At 47.3% G+C, this 19,399-nt stretch overlaps 1 protein-coding gene across 1 annotated transcript in view; it reads right to left on the bottom strand.

The window, feature by feature from the left end:
- The window catches only part of glra1 (glycine receptor, alpha 1), a 34,243-nt gene that overhangs the window by 10,985 nt on the left and 3,859 nt on the right, over positions 1–19,399 (bottom strand). Inside the window, 7 exon segments of the mRNA XM_077572888.1 lie at positions 363–500; positions 1,035–1,117; positions 2,837–3,060; positions 3,735–3,802; positions 9,828–9,866; positions 14,718–14,729; positions 15,730–15,854. Coding sequence (XP_077429014.1) covers positions 363–500; positions 1,035–1,117; positions 2,837–3,060; positions 3,735–3,802; positions 9,828–9,866; positions 14,718–14,729; positions 15,730–15,854 — 689 coding nt within the window.

The following is a 19,399-nucleotide window of genomic DNA, read 5'->3' on the forward strand; positions in this document are numbered from 1 at the left end:
CGTTGTCGGGACGCGCAATTCCTTGACATTCAATTACAATTTCAACGATTACGCGCCACAATTACAAAATCGGCATCATCGTAAACCCCCAAAAAGTGTGTGACGGCAGCAGTGGCTGTTTTGTGCTTGTGGCGGAAGTGACGTCATCGTAGCCCGATTGTTGCCGATTGTGACTTGAGGAAGATCGTCGATCAGAAGAACGCGTTTCACATTTAGACAATAAAAGCGCACGATGCATTCAAAGCAGTCAATGAAAAATCAAAGTGAAAAAAGGAAAGGAAAAAAATCGAAAATCGAAATAGAATCGAATAGAAATCAACAAGGACAAGCTTTCTTTTTTTTGGAAGGTTTGCGTGCCTCACCCGTGTTGTAGTGTTTGGTGCAGTATCGGAGGTCTTTTTCCTCCTTGAGGATGAACTGCGGCAGCGTCAGACCGTCGGCGACCTGCACGGCGCCTTTCTCGTCCCACTCGAAGATCAGGTCGTTCATGGTGTAGCCAACTGCACGCACACGCACACAAACCCGAGCTTAGCATCTCATCAATATTCATGAGGAGGACGATTCTTCATCCTGTTTGACGACTTGCAGCCGCTTAGCGCCGCCGCCTGGCGTCGCCGCCTGGCGCCGCCGCCGTTTACAAGCTTTCGCTCATCAGGCTGACATTTTCTTTTTCTTTTCTTCTTTGTGTTATTATTGAAACGCAAAAGTTGAGAGGAAGGAGGCGGGCCAAAGGATGCGGTCGCCATGGATACCGAGTGACGTCACGCCTCTGCCACGTTGGCGCCGGGCCCGGAGCGCGTCCGCCCTGCTCGCCAGTCGCCTCACGTCTGCGCACACACATCTATACCATACATGTGTGTGTGTGTGCGCGCGTACGTGCACGTGTGGATTTTTTTCAATGTATGCAACATTCATAAACTATAAACGTGTAATCTGTGTGTTTGTGTGTATTCTAAATGTGTTGACTACAAACGTGTATTACTATAAATGTTTGCGTATACGTTAAATGTGTGTGCGTGTGTGTGCGTACTCACAGCTTTCCAGTTGCATGATGCACGTTTGCACATCCATGGGGAAGTTCTTCAGATCCATGGGACAGGCCAGCACCAGCGTTATTCTGAGACACACGCACGCACACGCACGCACACGCACGCACACGCACGCACACGCACAGTATGAGTCTCGATGGCGTTGACGTGTTCCGGCCCTTTAAACAGCAACAGTCGTTGAAATCATTGAAAATGAACAATTGGTCGCCAATTGAAAGGAACAAATTGCTAAAGGTGTTGCATAAATTGCGGGTCAGCACGGTGCGCTAGTGGTTGGTTCCGGGTTCCAATGCGGCTTTGCGTGGAGCGACAGGACGGGCCGGCGATGCGGCAAAGCCGGCGAGCGTCCTAGGCTCCGCCTCCAATGCGCATTTCCCCTGGCAGGAAGGAGGCAATAAAATGCGGCCATGAAAATCCGGCGCCATAAAACGCCGCCGCCGCTCGCAAATCAAAACCCAACAAGTGAAGCAGCACCAGGACATTTTGGACACGTGAGCGAGCGAGCGAGCGAGCGAGCGAGCGGGCGAGCGAGCGGATCGGTCGCCATTAAACACACGCAAGCAGCACAAGTGTAAAGAAAAAGCACTGGAATACTTTGACATTTTTTTCCTTCTGATTTAATGATAATACATTTTGTCAAGAAAAAGATTGTCATCATTTTGACAACAACTGAGACTTTTTTTTGTCGTGATAAAAATTCATTATCTTTTTGTGTGTGTATTTTTCAAAGCGAATGCAAATTGGGATTTTTTTGTTTTCAAAAATGTGAAATGTGAAGAAAAAAAGCTTGTCATCTTTCTAAGAACAAAGACGGATTTTCTTGCAATCCTACCACAACAAAATCCTATTTTCACAAGATCAAGTTGACAAATGAACGTTTGTGTTCATCTTATTTTGCTTTTCCCAACAAACGGCATGAAAGGAATCGGAAGCCTTTTCAGTTTCCCCAAATTTCAGACTTTCAAAAGTCAACAGTTGCGTTTTTTGAAAACGTTTTTATTTTAGGGCTCGCAAAAGACAAGCCTCGCACCCGCCTCGTGCCTGCTTTCCATCCTGCTTGCGAACGAAGCTGGATTGCGTCGTGGTGGTGTGAAGCGCTCGGAGCGTTTCCTCCTCCTGCTGGTGGACGCCACGATGGACGACGGACGCCGCCGGAATACCAAAAAACTCCCGAGATTAGCGGCCAGGCAATAAAAGGAAGCGGGAGGAGGCGGCGGCGCAACGGAGGCGGCGGCGCAACGGAGGCGGCGGCGCAACGGAGGCGGCGGCCACGACTCCCGCAGCCTTGAATTGCTCAACTTGTCATCAATTGGAAGGATTTTTAGAAGAAGCCTGCGGGCAACAAGTCGCGTCTTGGTGGGCAGCACGTTGGCGACCCCTAGTGGACATCATTCGCACTTTTGGCCACATTTGGTGGCTAGCCGAGAAGCCACAATTTATTAAAAAACAAAACAAAATGGCTGCTGGAAGCCAAGATGGCCGACATCCGGAGACTTTTCACAAATGGCTTCTTGAGACTTCTTTGGTGAAAAACTCGTCATGGATTTGTCGAACACATTTCTTGTTGCAACGAGGAGTGACTGAAGCCGACTTTTTTTTTCCGTTGCCGACTTCCGGCATCTTTTCAGGTGAGACTTTTTTTCTTGCCGTACAATCACGGGACCTGCTGCCATTTTGTTTTTTTTTAGGCCCAAGAATACGATCAACAAAGAAAGCATCCGAAATGAGCATCTGATCATACTAATGATGATAATAATAATAATAATAATGTCTGATGTGTGCGTTACCGTATGCTGTAGAGCACGTTGCCGTTCTTGGAGATGCGCAGCAACTTGTTGTCGGTGGTGATCTCGTGGAAGTTGGCGCCCTTCTCGTTGGCGAAGAACAAGTCGGGCTTCCAGATGGAGTCCAACATGGACGGGTCCAAGTCCAGAGAGTCGTCCGGGTACTCGCTGTACGCCAGGCGCGGGTCGTTCCACTGCTGCCTCAGGAAGATGTTCACGCGGTAGTCCTGCCCACGCGCAAAAATCACACCATTTCTTCAAGTGTGCTAATAACCAGCGGTTGTTCAACTTTTTGCACTTAAATCGTTTTCAACACACACACGCACGCACGCACGCACGCACACGCACTTGTTGTCACGGGTCTTCTAAATGGATTTGGCGCCGGGATAAAAGATGAGAAATCCGATTATTTCCGTACTTTGTTGTTTTTCTTTCTAATCCGCTGCCACGGATTAGCGACCGTTCACTTGAGTCTCTCTCACGCACGCACACGCACGCGCGCACACACTATAAAAGTTAAATATGATAAACATATGTTAAGGTAACATTAGGCCACGAGGAGTGGACGAGGCGGACGAGGCGGACGAGGCGGACGCCATCGGCAAACTTGAGATTCCACAAACACAACTTGAGACATTTGTGCGCTTTCACCAGCGCAAGCCAATTATTGATTTTCATTTCCGCAGGTGAAGCAGCACCATGGCAGCGAGCTAAAGCGCTAGCTAGAGCGCTAGCTAGAGCGCTAGCTAGAGCGCTAGCTAGAGCGCTAGCTAGCAGCTGAATGTAAAAAGCTTCCCACACTTTGGTTTCATTTTTGAAGTTGGACCTGAAGGTGCAAATCGACATTTATTTTTCTTGGTTTCTCGTGCCGACGTCTCCTCAAGCGGAGCGAGGGGCTTACCATGGTGGTCTCGGCGATGGAGCCGAAGCTGTTGATGAAGATGTTGCAGGTGACGTTGACGGGAGGACCTGAGGAGGAGGAGAGCGCATGAGAGTCACATGACACGCCTCAAATCACAACAACATTTGCGTCATCACCAGGTTCATGAAGAGCATTTTTTTCTCTTTTTTTTTTAAAACTCGCTCGCTTTATTTGTAAAAGAACGACTGACTGTCCACATGTTGTTGAACTCCCGCCGACAATGTCCACAACATTCCGTCTGAAAGAAGTAATAAATGAGTGCCGGGGACGGACGGCCTGCCCGGGGACGCAAAAACCTTTCCAAGCGTCCACAAGACAAACTTGTCCAAAGTTGTTGTTTTGAAGTGGCAGGACAATATCGACGTTGTCGTCACTCAATTTGTCTTCAAGCAACACGTCGGATTTCGTGAACGTGAACTTCTTGATATCAAAAACAGGAACAACAACAATCACATCTTCAACAAGATTTCATACTAATAATGTCAACGTCAAACTTTGAGTCCACTCTGAAACACGCACGCACGCACGCACGCACGCAGAGGTCGATCAAAACGTTTTATCGTCCTTCAAGCGGCGCCGGTGTCGGCCGCCATCTTGCTGAAATATTACCGCAGATGAAAAATCCATGTCATGTGACCCGCGTCCATCAAATTTGCTTCAAAGTCAAACGTCCTCTTTCATAAACACTCACTTTGCTCTGTGTGTGCGTGCGCGTATGCGTGTGTGTGCAAATGGCGGTAAATATCGGCGAGTGAATTATGAGCCTGTACAAACATGGCGGCAAACATTGTTGACTCCAACCTGGAAATACTCGAGCCGGCCGCACTTGCTTGTTGAACTTTTATTATTTATAAGATTTATTTGCCTTCAGGTCACAGCGGACTTTAAGCAAACACACACGCGGGTGCACTCACGCACACGCGCACGCTGGCTGGGACGCTTTAATATCCCGCTGCAAGTCGCTGTGTAATTCCGAAGGAAAGAGTGCGGATGACTTTGATGGCCAATTACGCTCGCTGTCAGCGTGTGCGCGGCCCTGCAGGCGGGCAAGCAGGAAGGAAGGCAGGAAGGAAGGAAGGCAGGAAGGAAGGAAGGCAGGAAGGAAGGAAGGCAGGAAGAAAGGCAGGAAGGAAGAAAGGAAGGCAGGAAGGAAGGCAGGAAGGAAGGAAGGCAGGAAGAAAGGCAGGAAGGAAGAAAGGAAGGCAGGAAGGAAGGCAGGAAGGAAGGAAGGAAGGAAGGCAGGAAGAAAGGCAGGAAGGAAGAAAGGAAGGCAGGAAGGAAGGAAGGCAGGAAGGAAGGAAGGAAGGAAGGCAGGAAGGAAGGAAGGCAGGAAGAAAGGCAGGAAGGAAGGAAGGAAGGCAGGAAGGAAAGAAGGAAGGCAGGAAGGCAGTAAGGAAGGAAGGCAGGAAGGAAGGCAGGAAGAAAGGAAGGCAGGAAGGAAGGAAGGAAGGCAGGAAGGAAGGAAGGAAAGAAGGAAGGCAGGAAGGCAGTAAGGAAGGAAGGCAGGAAGGAAGGCAGGAAGAAAGGAAGGCAGGAAGGAAGGAAGGCAGGAAGGAAGGAAGAAAGGCAGGAAGGAAGAAAGGAAGGCAGGAAGGAAGGCAGGAAGGAAGGAAGGAAGGCAGGAAGGAAGGAAGAAAGCAAGGCAGGAAGAAAGGAAGGCAGGAAGGAAGGAAGGAAGGCAGGAAGGAAGGAAGAAAGGCAGGAAGGAAGAAAGGAAGGCAGGAAGGAAGGAAGGCAGGAAGGAAGGCAGGAAGGAAGGAAGGAAGGCAGGAAGGAAGGAAGAAAGCAAGGCAGGAAGAAAGGAAGGCAGGAAGGAAGGAAGGAAGGCAGGAAGGCAGGAAGAAAGGCAGGAAGGAAGGAAAGAAGGAAGGCAGGAAGGCAGTAAGGAAGGAAGGCAGGAAGGAAGGCAGGAAGAAAGGAAGGCAGGAAGGAAGGAAGGAAGGCAGGAAGGAAGGAAGAAAGGCAGGAAGGAAGAAAGGAAGGCAGGAAGGAAGGAAGGCAGGAAGGAAGGCAGGAAGGAAGGAAGGAAGGCAGGAAGGAAGGAAGAAAGCAAGGCAGGAAGAAAGGAAGGAAGGCAGGAAGGAAGGAAGGAAGGAAGAAAGGAAGGAAGGAAGGCAGGAAGGAAGGCAGGCGCTCCCTGCGAGTCCATTTCAAGTCAAAACAAGGCGGAAGAGAGAATGGCGAGCCGCGATTGGGCCGCGGCTGGCGTGACTGAAGGCCGGCTGCAAAAGAGCGTCTTTGTCCTTCCGCTAAGGAACACAAACACAACAAAGTTGATGAGCCGCGTGGAAAGACACGCACATCAACAACATAAGAGGAATAAAAGAAGACAGAAGATCCAAACACAGCGTTTGGAAAGCAGATACGAGCAATCGAAAACCCAAAGAAGCCATTTTGGAGGGCGGACGGCAAACGCCGGCAATTGCGAGCTCGTCAAACGCACCCGATTGTTAAACATGAAGACGGGCGAGATCTGCGGGTTCAACCTGACAAACGCAAAAACTGGACAAGCGGAAACAGCAACGGTAGAAACCATTCAAAGCAGAATTATTATTATTATTATGATTTGAAATTGCAACCACGTGATGCTCGCACAAAACTCACAAGTTCGCGCTTGTCCGTCTGTTCATGAAAACACTTTCAAGGACAAGTCGTTGTCCATGTAAGAAATTGTAGTCAAAGAAATATTTGGGCTCAATAAAGTTGGGAGGGAAAACATAAAAGTGCTTGAAAGCACCATTTTGGAATAATGAGATGAGCAGTTGCTTTCCAAACGGAAGTCTTTGCCTTCGTTATGACTTTTAATTCTGCAAATGATATTTGATGCCAGTTTTGTGGAATAACGTCAACGTCTCCGTTTGTTATTCAACTTGTAAGTCAAGCTTGTCGCTGAATTTGCTTTTAGTCATCAAATGGAGTGCGAATCAAAGATGGCGGCAGCCGCGTGGACTGCAGCGCTGGCGCGGACGTCAACAAACAAACGCGGCGAGAAGACGTTGGGCTCAGCTGGTAAAAAAAAAAAAACACAATTGGTGACTTGATGAGGATTCTGCCGCTTCATTAAATATTCATGAGCTGGCGTGAGGCCGAGTTGGCCTTTTTTCAGATCGTCCTCGTTGACGGCGAATCTCAAAAGCGTTTTCCGCACCCGCGTCTGGAAATTTCAAGTCCTCACAAGAAAGAAAAAGAAAAAACACGCTTTTTCTGGCAGCAGACCAATAAAACACACAATCTTTTTCTTCCTGTCAGTCGAGTAATAAAGCGCCATTTGTGACGCCATTCGTGACGCCATTTGTGACGCCATTTGTGACGCCATTTGTGACGCTAACGTGCGAAGAATGCAAACGTCGCCAGACGCATTTTACGGCTAACAAGAAACGCTTCAAGACGCTTTCTTGCCTCAAACTCCGTCACACGCGCACATTTGCATACATTCGGCCAAAACAGACAACTCAACGCACAAGAAGACTGAAGAAAGGGTTCGACAAGTCAGAAATGATTTCCTGTCCAGCGTCACACTTGCACCGGCGGCAAATACGAGTCCAGAAAGTCAAAGCACTCATACAGTTTTTTTTCTTTAGCCCCCCCCAAAAAAGATTGGCTTTATCCCCTGATGCTAGCTAGCTAGCTAACTCCCTAGCAGGTAAACAAGCACCACGGGAGCTAGCTAGCTAGTTAGCTAGCACGAGGGGCTAAAGCCAAACTGTGGCAGGGTTTTGACTTTCTAGAACTGGATTTTTTAATTCATATTGATCCGTCTTATGAACAAATTGGTGAATGGTTAGTTTTGTTTTTTTTTCAAACTTGTTTGATTTCAATGAGGAAAAAGTTTGATCAACTTCAGTTTCATCAATTTCATTATCAGCTTGACATAAAAATAACAATTTATTTGAAATAAAATTTAATGTGGCCGTTCGATTATATCTTGAAAAAGCCCAAAGGCATTCGTAAGTCAAATGTTTTGAAATTAGTTGAGCGCTGTCATCATCATCATCATCTTCATCTTCATCATCACTTGCTGCTTCCCATCAGCTTCTTCCCGTTTGAAAGTCAATTTTGAGTGGACTGGCATGTTTTTTTTCCCTTCACGTTGCCATCATTTGGATTTTTCTTCCTGCCGCCGCCGCCGCCGCCGCCGCCGCCGCCGCCGCCTCTTTAACTTCATTAGGATGCGACGTGTGTGTGTGTGTGTGTGTGTCCAGTTGCGAGTCAACACACTAAACCGCAGATCAACAACTGAGAGCGTGACGAGAGACGACGACGGCGGCGGCGACATTTTCATCAAGTGTCGACTCGACTCGGGGGTCGTTTGAAAGTCCAAAATCGACCGCCAGCCTCTCACTTCAAAAACTCACTTCCTGTTGCGGTTGCGCTTGGACCTTCTCGCCAGTTCTGTTGATAACATCTTGACAGCGCGTCAGCGACACCTGCAGGAGCGAAGTGGAAGCGCTGCCATTGGATTACAAAGACGGCGCCCGCCGATATCGCTGTGCGCTCACATGAGTGTGTGTTTATTGTGTGTCTGTTCAAACATTTTGCGTGTGCGTGTACATGAATGAAATGCGTTGATGTGTTGCTTTTAGTTGTCGTTTGTGCAGGCGGCCATTTTATCGTGTGTGCGTGTGTGCAATTTAATGAAGTGCGTTGAAGCTGCGCTCTTAGCTTTGAATCATCTTGACAGGAAGGAGGACGTATCATGGCAGATGAGCGCGCGCACACACACGCACACACGCGCACACGCGTCCAGGTTGAGTCAGCGTGTGCCGACATGCAAATGTCATATGAAGGTGAGGCCATGCGTGTTTGTGCCGCAGTAAACACGCGGTCCGACTCGCAGCAAATTAGGACTGCGTGTTGATAATCTTGCTCGCTTGACTTGAACTTTCTTCGTCAAATAAAAAAAGTCTCCATTGAAAAGCGACATTTGCGAACGAGCCTTTTTACAAACTTTTCAATCTGCGAGAACATTTGGGAAGAAAATCTTCGAGTGACGCACGACTTTGGTTTGGTTGTGTTATGTCCTCTTACACGCGCGCGCACACACACACACATACGCGCGCACACACGCGCACACACGCACACACGCTTCATCCAATCACAATTCAAACAGCACATGCCGATATGTTTATGATAGGATACGAACAATAAGGATTTTGCATCATCGGGAAAACTCAATTTCACGTCTGAATTCTTTAAGCCTAAAAGAAAATATGACTTGAGTTCAGATGATTGTTTTGATGTTATTTTCGTATAAAAAGCGACATTTCACGCGACATGAATCAGGGCTGCAACCAACGATGATTTCAGCCGTCGATTCATCTGTTGTTGATGAATTATTCAATGAACTCGTTGGCATCCCCCCCCGCCCAAAAAACGGGACTTTATTCCAAATTGACGGTGCACAAACAAACCATTTTTGATTGCGTTGAAATGAGGAAAATGCAAAAATGTCCATCATTGTTTTACAAAGTAAAATCAAAAATCTTCTTTTGGTTCAAAACAAAGAAAATCGATCCGCTTTCGTGCACGACTACAGAAATTGAGGAGCCAAAATGTTAAGCTTTTTTACAAATCTAAATGAAAAAAGATATCAAAATGATTCATCGCACATCGAAAATAATGATCCATTCATTTGATCATGGATTATTTGTGAATGAATTGATTGATCGTCACACCTCTAATATGAAAATAAGAAAAGACAAAGTGTTTGGCGTGAGAACGTGTGCTGTTGATGTGGTTGCGTTTGCGAATGTTGAAAATGTCGGTGGTTGGAGTCGCCATCTGGAAGGAGGCCACGCCCACTGGCAGATCGGCCATCGTTAATGTCGAACCCTGAAATGCTGCAAAAAGTCAACTTTTGCCGGTTTGGTCACAACGCTGGACGTTTACAAGATCTCGCATGCGTCAACATCACAAGTCAGGGAAGGGAAAAAAAACATTGCAGTTATTACAATTCGTCCCCCCAAAAAGTTGGCCACGCACGCACGCACGCACGCACGCACGCGCAGCAGCAGCGTCAACGCCATGGAGGGAGAAAGAAAGTTTGCGGCAAGAAACCAAAGAGGAAAGTACCTTTCTTGTGAGTAGCTTCATTTTTGGAGCCTTTGGGGTCTAATAATGAACAAAAAAGACCACAATTAAACACAACATAAAGTTCTTTTCTTTTCTTTACTAACGCGAGCTCAGCAACGGCTCGTTCGTTGTTTGTCCCGCTTGAGGAAAACAACGCGGCTATCGGGCGGGGGAGGGGGGCGCCATCGCACGCTGCCAACTAGGGGGGGGGGCAGAGGGGTTGGGGGGGCGCACGTTGGCAGCAAGGGTGGAAGGGGGGGGCAACAAACTCTGAAGGCAGTAGCAGCAGGGCAAGAGGCAAGAGAAGGAAAGAAAGAAAGAAAGAGGAGAAAAGAAAGAAAGAGGAGGAAAGAAAGAAAGAGGAGGAAAGAAAGAAAGAGGAGGAAAGAAAAAAAGAGGAGGAAAGAAAGAAAGAGGAGAAAAGAAAGAGGAGGAAAGAAAGAGGAGGAAAGAAAGAAAGAGGAGGAAAGAAAGAAAGAGGAGGAAAGAAAGAAAGAGGAGGAAAGAAAGAAAGAGGAGGAAAGAAAGAAAGAGGAGGATGCACAATCGTAAAAGAACAAAGTGCCGGCCGGCCATCAACAACATGACGAAGAGGAAGAAACAAACAAAATGCACGAGGGGGGGTCTTTTCAAACGCAACGCTCGCTTACTTCAACCCCAATGATGATGCAAGGGCGGGCGGGTGTGGGGGGCTGGGGGGGTGGGGGGGGTTCTCAAAATGCATCAAGACTACATGTCAAAATGGCTTCCATTTCATTTTAGCCAAAAGTGCGTGCTCGGCACGGCGCACAGGAAGTGATGTCACACGGCCACACCCGCGTCGCCGTGACAACCCAAAAGGACCCACAAAATCTCCAGTCACGAACGTCACCTCGTTCCAAAATGCCACATTTTTTTGCCAACCACAACATGAAAACACAATCGCGTCATGTGACCTCAACAATCGTGGACGCGTTCACACACTCAAGTCAAGTCAAGTCGTCTCAATGTTCTTCAAACTCAGGAAATGAAGGCCGGCTGATTTGGACAAAAAAAAAAAAAAAAACATCAGTCATTCTGGACAACAATGATTCGAATCGATGTCATAAACCAAACAAACATTTATTTCAAGATTTCATTTATTCCAAAATGATTTCTGTGCAAAATGTTGACATTTGAAATCACGTCAATTTAGCATTCGTAGCTTGTACAATTAAGTAGTTGCGAACTATTGTACAAAGTGTACAAAGTGTACACAATTGCAAAAAACACAACTTTTACTAATAATAATAATCCAGAAGAAGACAAAAGTATAAACGCTAAAGATTTGATGTTTAAAATGATGACTTGACTTTTTTCTTTTGTTTATTGCCCAGCAAAGCAAAAGTTTCCAAGTCAAAGCAGATGTTTGCAAAAGTCTTATTTTGAAAGAACATCCAGAGGACAATCGGGACACTCCAACGGAAGACGACAGAAAATGGAGCAAAATTTCCAGCCAAACGTGTTTTCTAAACCATTCATCAATTATGAAGTAGTAGTTGTTAATTCATTTGATCATCAACTGCCTGCCAATTGATTAATAAGCGTGTGGGAGGAGCAAAACTTTTTTCTTGACTTGGCCTGGCTATATTTAGACGGATTCTCACCTCGAATGTGCAACAGATATGTTCCCAAGACACAAAAAGACGGACGGACGGACGGACGGATGCGTTTGCACAGCTTGAAGCCGCGTTGTCACGGTTGCTGGTCAGGCGGGACGAAAGACGGACTCGGGGTGAATTGTTCTCCGCATTTCACACCCTGTCCACGTTTGCCTCCGCTCGTGTCACGCTAAACGCCGGCTTAAATCCAGGCTTAAAGTCGGGATTAAAAGTGAGCCGCAGGCAGAGCTTAGCCTCGGCCCGTCCCAACGTTGGCTAGCTGGCAAACAACATCACGCTAGCTGGCAAACAACGTCACGCTAGCTGGCATCCAACGTCACGCTAGCTGGCATCCAACGTCACGCTAGCTGGCATCCAACGTCACGCTAGCTGGCATCCAACGTCACGCTAGCTGGCATCCAACGTCACGCTAGCTGGCATTCAACACGCGCGGGTCTACGCTAGGCCCACGCTAAATCGTCAGCGCGGCTAATTAGCGGCTCCCTGTGGATAGTCGCTGCTAGCGTTAGCGATGACGCTGATAAGGCCACATTGGCTGCAGGTGTGATGGATTCCGCAAGGGCGCTAACATATTAGCATCACATTAGCTGTCAGTCATGTTGAACCCTCCTGGAAGCATCCAGAAGGAATGCATTCATTCGTACCTTTTTCAACACAACTCAAAAAGAATTTGCGTCGTAGCGTAGGAAGAAGTTCGAAAACGCATTTCATCTACAAGCTAACTCAAGCTAAGTCAAAGGTCAACAGGTAAAAGCAGTTCAAGACATTTAAAAGCAAAACATTTTTCTGTATTGGTTTTGTCTTCCTGCCTGTCTTCATGTCTGCCCCATCTTCAAACTCTTCCTGTCTTTCCCGTGTCTGCTTGTCTTCCTGTTTTGTTCTTCTTCACTTCCTGTTTTATTTTCTTCCCATGTTCACGTCCTTCCCATTTATTTTTTTTTACAGCCCTTCCTCTTCTTGCTTTTAGTGTTCTCGTCGTTTTTTGTGCTTCCGTCCTCTTCCTGCTCTTCCATTTTTCCTTCCTGTTCTTTGTTTGCTTGTCTTGCTGTTCCTGTTCCTGTCTTTCCTGTCTCCCGCTTCGTGTCCCAAACTGACATTTGGGATTTTATGCGTGACGGCCGAAGCTAAAAGCATCTGAACTTGTTCTTGGTCAGCATGTCGTTCGCACGCTACCTTAGCTCCATCACGCCCAGCCTCCCCCCACCCCCGCCCACACCCCCACCCGCTCCTCCCCCCAAGCTTATTACTGCACGTCCATTCGTGGCATTAAGCGGCCATTAAGCAAGTGCTGATGGCAGCAAATCAACGTCAGTGCTGACGGATCATAAAGCTCGGCCCACCTGGACACATTTCAGCACAATGTTAGCGGATTCTTGGAGTCCATAACTTCTGCTGCCTGTTAGACAAAGAAGCTCATCTCAAGCATTTCTAGCAGAACCAGATTTTTATTGCGTTATTAAAAAAAAAAAAAAAAGCTAAAGTACTGGTATTGCAAGTTGAGCTTATGTATAGCATGTTTTAGCAAAAGTGAATGTTTCAGCTCATATGCAGTTTAGCATTCGGAAGGTGAAAAAATGGAAAGAAGATGGTTGGATTGGACATGTCGAATTGGGGATTTACATCAAATACCCACGAAAAATCCTGTACTAGTGCTCAGGTATGAGGGGGAAATTTATTTATTTATTTTTTTTTTTTAACATAGTAATTAAGACACCATTTACAACTTATAAATAAATAAATACATTGACATAATGGCGTCTACTCAAACAAAAACAAAAGTGTCAAATAGATCAAAGGTATGAAAAGATGAAGTCACGACTCCCATGACTAAAAGGAAAGGCACGAGGTGAGGGTTGGTAAGGTGGCAAAAGGTGCGAGATACGAAGGGCCGGCCCACAACGTCATACGTCAGCAAAACGGACTCAAAATGGAGCCAAAAATCAACTCAATCTTCTGTTCAATTCAAAATTCACTTCCAAAAGCGGACATCGGACACTGACGTGCAATTTGTCAGCATCCGCACGACTTCACTTCGCAGCGGCCATTTTTAATACACATGGCTTTCCAAAAGTGCCTGTTTGGAGAAAACTGTATTTGTGCGTGCTTTGTATCTTTCACCAGCGTGTGTGTGCGTGTGTGTGTGTGTGTTGCTTGCTGTCGTCAGCCCGAGATTGCGTGTCAGAGACCACTGAGCTGAGCTGCACTAGTTTGCCTTTTTTAACTGGCACACGCGCACGCGCACGCACGCACGCACGCACGCACGCACGCGCACGCACGCAAATGAAAGATGATGATGAAGGAGCAAGTGTGAGCCGTCACGCCGCGCACACGACACGACAGGCGTGACAGCGCGCCGACATTCACGTCACTTCGTCACAATGATCTCTTAAACCATCGCTGAGACCAAGACGGGCTCCGCCTCCTCCATCGTGTGGCAAACATCAAAGGTTTTCATTCATTACCTCCATTAATGAGACGCTAGCTAGCGCGGAAAGGCTAACAAGATGGCCCACTTTGGCAGCAGCGTAACGTGCTCACGTTCACCACGGGAAACAAGCACACCTTAGCTAATGCTAAGGAAGTTAGCATTTGTAGCGAAGTTCAGTTGTTTCTCCGCTAGCGGCTTTGAAAGTTAGCATCGAACTGCTTGTTAAGACAATGACATGTTAGTTGAGCGAAAAAGCTAAATTAGCTCATCGATAGCAAAAGGAGGCTAAGATTGGAGTTGCTCGGGTCGGCCGATATTTTCGGATGATGTCAATAATGATATTCGGCTGGGCTTTTGCTGATACGAACTACGTTCTATATTCTTATTTTGTCAGTGTTGATGATGTCCTTCTGCCATTTGTCCACTAGGTGGAGCAACAATCAATTCTGAGGCTAACGACCAATCAAAAGTTGAGCTCTTTGAATTGATCCGTACTTGCGTTGCTAAAGTGAGAAACCTGTGACATGTGTCTTAAAGGGGGGGTGTCCATTCAGGGAGGGTGGGGTCGCTTCAGTTGTCATCATCATCATCATCATCATCATCATCATCACAATTCAAAAACAACAACAAGCAATCAGGATAGCATGTGGCTACAAGCAAAGTAGCCAGGTAGCGTCGGAGGCGGGGGGGCGGGGGGGGAAACATCCTGCGAGCCGGGTGCAAAAGAGGGAGAGCGAGGAAAAAGGCGGTGGGGGGGGGCAAGGATGGTGGGGGGCAAGGATGGTGGGGGTCTCAAGATCAAACATTTGGTCATTCGTTTACCTTTGTTCCACACTGAAAGTTGAGAACAAGCACATGAGATGATTAAAAAGAGTGTTAGCATTAGCATTAGCCAGTCAGGGGTGTCATCGTTCTCCAGCCCGGATTTGCCGTCCGACCGCCAAGTCCGGATTGCGGATGGACCCAAGACAAGTCCTTGGTGGACGCAAACGCAACTTTGTCCTAACTGCTGTGACGATTTAAGGTGGAAAGGCGCGATGTGGGAACTTCTCTTCTCAAGTGCAAATACAAGTCGAGGAAGTTGACGTCATGTGGAAAAACCTTCTCTGGCGATTGAAGGTGGATTGCCTTCTTTGGAAGAATGTTGTCCAGTATGTTCTTTAAAAGAACATCCTTGGCGAGTTCATGACCTGCGTTCTTCATATTATATCAGGAAGCATCATTTAAGGCGGAAGAACGCCATGCGGGAATTTAAGGTGGACGCTTGCGAGGAAGTGCGAGTTTGTCTTAAAGTGGAAGCGCACGATCTGTAAACGTCTTATGCAGGCGGGATCAACTTTAAGGCGGAAGAACACAATTGGGGCGCGGCCGAGCTAACGAGAGGCCGGCATGTGCTAGCGTGTGCCATCTAGTGGCTCATCTTTGTAGTGCGATGACACCCCTGCTACAGTCTAATGGTTTAGTCTGAAGTCAAAGGCTGTGTTGGGAATCATCCACTCATTCCCTACTCACTCCATCGATGTGTTTTTTGTATTTTTTAGAGTGGACATAAAAACAAAAAGTCAACTCCAAATCTCCGTAGCGATGAGGAAGTACGGAACGATGCATGACTCATTCCCCCCTCCTGAAACGCTACAAAGGAATTGTTCTTGCTTTTTTAAGAGCAACAGTTGCATTCAACTTTTTGGAGATAGTTGAGAAAAACATCCACTCAAACCCTGACAAGCGACGAGGGAGGGATTTCAAACACAACCAAAATCACAAATACAAACCTTTCGCCAAACGTTTGTTGGAATTCTCGCTGGCAGCAAAAGCCGCGGCCCAGCGCGCCTACCTTTGAAGTTGGGTCTGATCCTGGCGTCGTAGCCCGACACTTTGCCCATCAGCTTGTCCAGGAACTCGGACGGCGGCATCGGCGAGGCGGCTTTCCGGGCCGCCGCTTCCTTGGACGCCGCCAGGCTGCAAAAAAAGAACACAAAAAACACGATTCTCACATGCTGACTCTTTCAACAGAGTGGAAATCACGTTGTTAAATGTCACTCTATAATGATGTACTTTATAACAAAATAAAAACAACATTCAGTATTGACATGAATTTCGAACTGTTTTTGTGGACGGCCAGCGTTGTGCGCCTAATGTGCCACCAGGGGGCAGTATAACACAGAGCAATGGCAATACAAAGTCACTACTATGACTTGTTTTGGGTTGGCTGAAGGCTTTAAGACACCTCCGCGACTGATGCTAATTGTTACCACCCCAATGGCCTTTTCCATTATGTGCTAGCATTAAGCTAGCAGGGACTTTTCCGAAGCAGATTTCTTCCTTGTTTGAAATATGCAACTTGTAGTTGTCTTTGTTTTGTGACGATTTGGCTCAGCCTCTTTTTGGAACATTTGCTGACTAATTGCTGCTTTTTCAAAAGTGTGTTGAGATGACGGCCGCCACACCGTGTTCGGATCTCGAGTTTGCACAAAATTGGTCCCAACAACGGCTTGCATTTAAAATAAATACATAAATAAATAAAAACGTATCGGTTGAGTCACGCTTGTGATGGAAATCTTCATTTTGGAATTTTACTGTGAAAGTTGTGAATTTGGCGAATGTGAAAAATATTTTCCAAGATTTCCCAAATGAATTTGAATGAACAAAATGATGATTCTTTTTCTTGTCAGAATGTCAACAATTTGGCGAACATTTGTCATTTTGTTTGAAAATGGTTGACGGATGTGGAAGGACACGAAGATGGGCAGAATCATGAAAAAAATCAATGCCTCTTACAATAGCAACATGCCAATGCACACAAACACCCTCGTGTGTGTGTGTTTGCGTACACAAGAGGTTGCAAAGAACAATCATTAAAAGATGCTAATTGGCTCCCACAACACAACAAGCACCAGCAATTCATTAACAGTGGACTCGTTTACCTTCAATGTCAAAGTTGTTGGAACAAGAACGTTGACGTTCTAACACAGTTGAGGGGTTGTGCCCCCCCCCTGTGCCCCCCCCCCCCCTCACATCATAACACACGTTTAGATTTTTAAGTAGTGTGAGCTTTATTTTGTACAAGCAAGTCCCCAAATGTGTGTCTTTGGTGCAGTACCACGTTATGCCACAACATGTCCAGTGGCAGCACCGAGTTCCACATGCAGACATGGGGGGGGGGGGGGGTCATGGGGGGGTTAGCATTCCATTTTGCCACTTGATGTTGACTGAAAATGACATCACAGTAACGGGCGGGCCCAGGTGACAACCAATCACGGCTCATCTCTTTTCTGGGTTTGAACATGAGACGTTCGCAAGCGGTACAACCCCCCACCCCCCCCACCCCCACAAAAAAAAAAGCGAGAAAAAAGATAATATATTTGAATGTTTATTGATAATATTTTCAAAGTATTGAAATTGGTAATGGCATTTTTTTTTAACAGATTGGCCTGAAGAAAGACATCCGAGACGAGATCTAGTCTTGGCGACCAGTCCAGACATAACGACCGCATCTCATATCGAGAGTCCAAGATGGCCGACGGGACCCCCAAGCCTCCCCGTGTGAAGTTTGCGGCGCTCGCCGCTTGTCACTTTTGCTTGTCGCCAGGGTCGGCGAGATGGAGCCCAGCGGCCGATGATGTCACGGACGGCAAATAAGAGCGCCGGCCGGCCAGCGAGGTCAGGACTGACCGGCGAAGGCCGAGCGGCGCCCGTGATCGCTTCGAATGCAACACTGGAAGCCACACTTGAGCTTGCTTGGAAGTGGAACAACGCCGCCGGCCGGCCGCTTGGCCGCGCTCCCCCCTCCCTCCCGGTTGGCCGCCCCCCCCCTCCCTCCCGGTTGGCCGCGCTCCCCCCTCCCTCCCGGTTGGCCGCGCGGATGGATGAATATGCAGGACAGCACCGATACCGTACACGGGTACTCGACGCTTGAGCAGACAACACCGATTACCATTAGAATTAGAATTGAGTGTAGACAAATATTGATTGATAATCTCATAATCAATGAGCTGTCAATTGATCGTTGCACCTCTAAATGAATCGTATTATTGCTCAATATATTTCCGTTTGCTCTACTCGGGCCAGCCCTTCTCCGATTGCTTGACAAGTCGGAAAATGGCCACCAGTACATTCCGAGCAAAGCATCTTTCAAACAGGATCAATTCATTTGAGCGCAATTGTGCAAGATTATTAGTATTACATTTGAACTGACGAGCCACGACGTGCTTGAAAGACGGAGAGAAGGAAAGAAGGAAAGAAGGAAAGAAGGAAAGAAGGAAAGAAGGAAAGAAGGAAAGAAGGAAAGAAGGAAAGAAGGAAAGAAGGCGTCGGCACGAGCTGCTGAAGTTGATGGCGGAAACAAAATGGAAAAAAGAAGACGACGTGTCGCGGGACTTTTGGGAGCTCGTCCAACAACTTCACTTCACTCAACGATTTTGGTGTGAAAAGGGGCGGAGCTCAAGCGCTTTAGAAAAAAAACATGTTGTTGCTGTTTTTTGAGTTTTGGGGGCAAACGTGACGCAACGGACGCCAACGGAAGAAAACAGAAGCCGACCTCGGACACTTCGGAGAAGCCCGAACCTCCGCCGTGGCTTCCTCTTTCTCCCGCTCTCATGATCAAAGTTCCGCTCGCTGTGATTATTCCGGATCAATGGCGCCGAGAACAAACTGCCCGTGCGTGCGTGCGTGTGCGTGCGTGCGTGTGTAAAACGCGCAGGCGGCGGGTGGCGAGAGGGAGGCCTGCGCCGAGGCGAGCCTGCAATCATTAGCGCTAAATGTTGCTCATTATGTTCCTCTGAAGACCTCAACTCCTAATTGGCCTCAACTCGCCAAACGATCCCCCCCCCCCCACCCGCCCCCCAAGAGACACTCACTCATTTCGTTGGTCCCACATGACACACCAAAACCAACATGTTTTTTTTTAACTGCTGTATCAAATTTGGATAACGGCTTCATCTGATGATGATTTTGTTCATTGATGAATCCGATGAAAAGCATTTTTTGGTGCATGTCTTGCTTGGTCTTAAGTTGCAGGTTTGAGTCCTCGTCCTCGTTTGCGGAAATAACTGAAGACAATCTCCTGGTCCCGTAAGACCAGGTTGGCCTCTTCGGCACACGTGATCAGTTACGATATTTGACTTGAGACGTTGGGGGGTGTCCCCGAAAATGTGTGAAAACGTCTCTGTCGGGCCTTTTGTCAACGAAGGAAACGGGTTTGGAAGCGGCAAAGATGTCATCATTGAAAGAATTGAGGTTTGGCCAGAAGAATTTCACAGTAGAATTGCGATCGCTGCGCACACACAAAATGGAGCCCCAACAACCGGCAAAGACGGAAGACAAGCAGATATGACGGACAAAAATGAACAAAAAAAGGACCTCTAGATCCGCTGGGCTCTTTTTTGACCCGATTGGTCTTTTTCAGCCATCAACTTAATTGAACGTGAATATGTTCTTCCACGTCTGCCAACTGACATTTGGCACCACAAATATCGTTAGTTTTCTCGCTCATAGACCGTTTACAT

The sequence above is a fragment of the Vanacampus margaritifer genome, chromosome 8 (genome assembly GCF_051991255.1).
Source record: "Vanacampus margaritifer isolate UIUO_Vmar chromosome 8, RoL_Vmar_1.0, whole genome shotgun sequence".
Lineage (NCBI taxonomy): Eukaryota > Metazoa > Chordata > Actinopteri > Syngnathiformes > Syngnathidae > Vanacampus > Vanacampus margaritifer.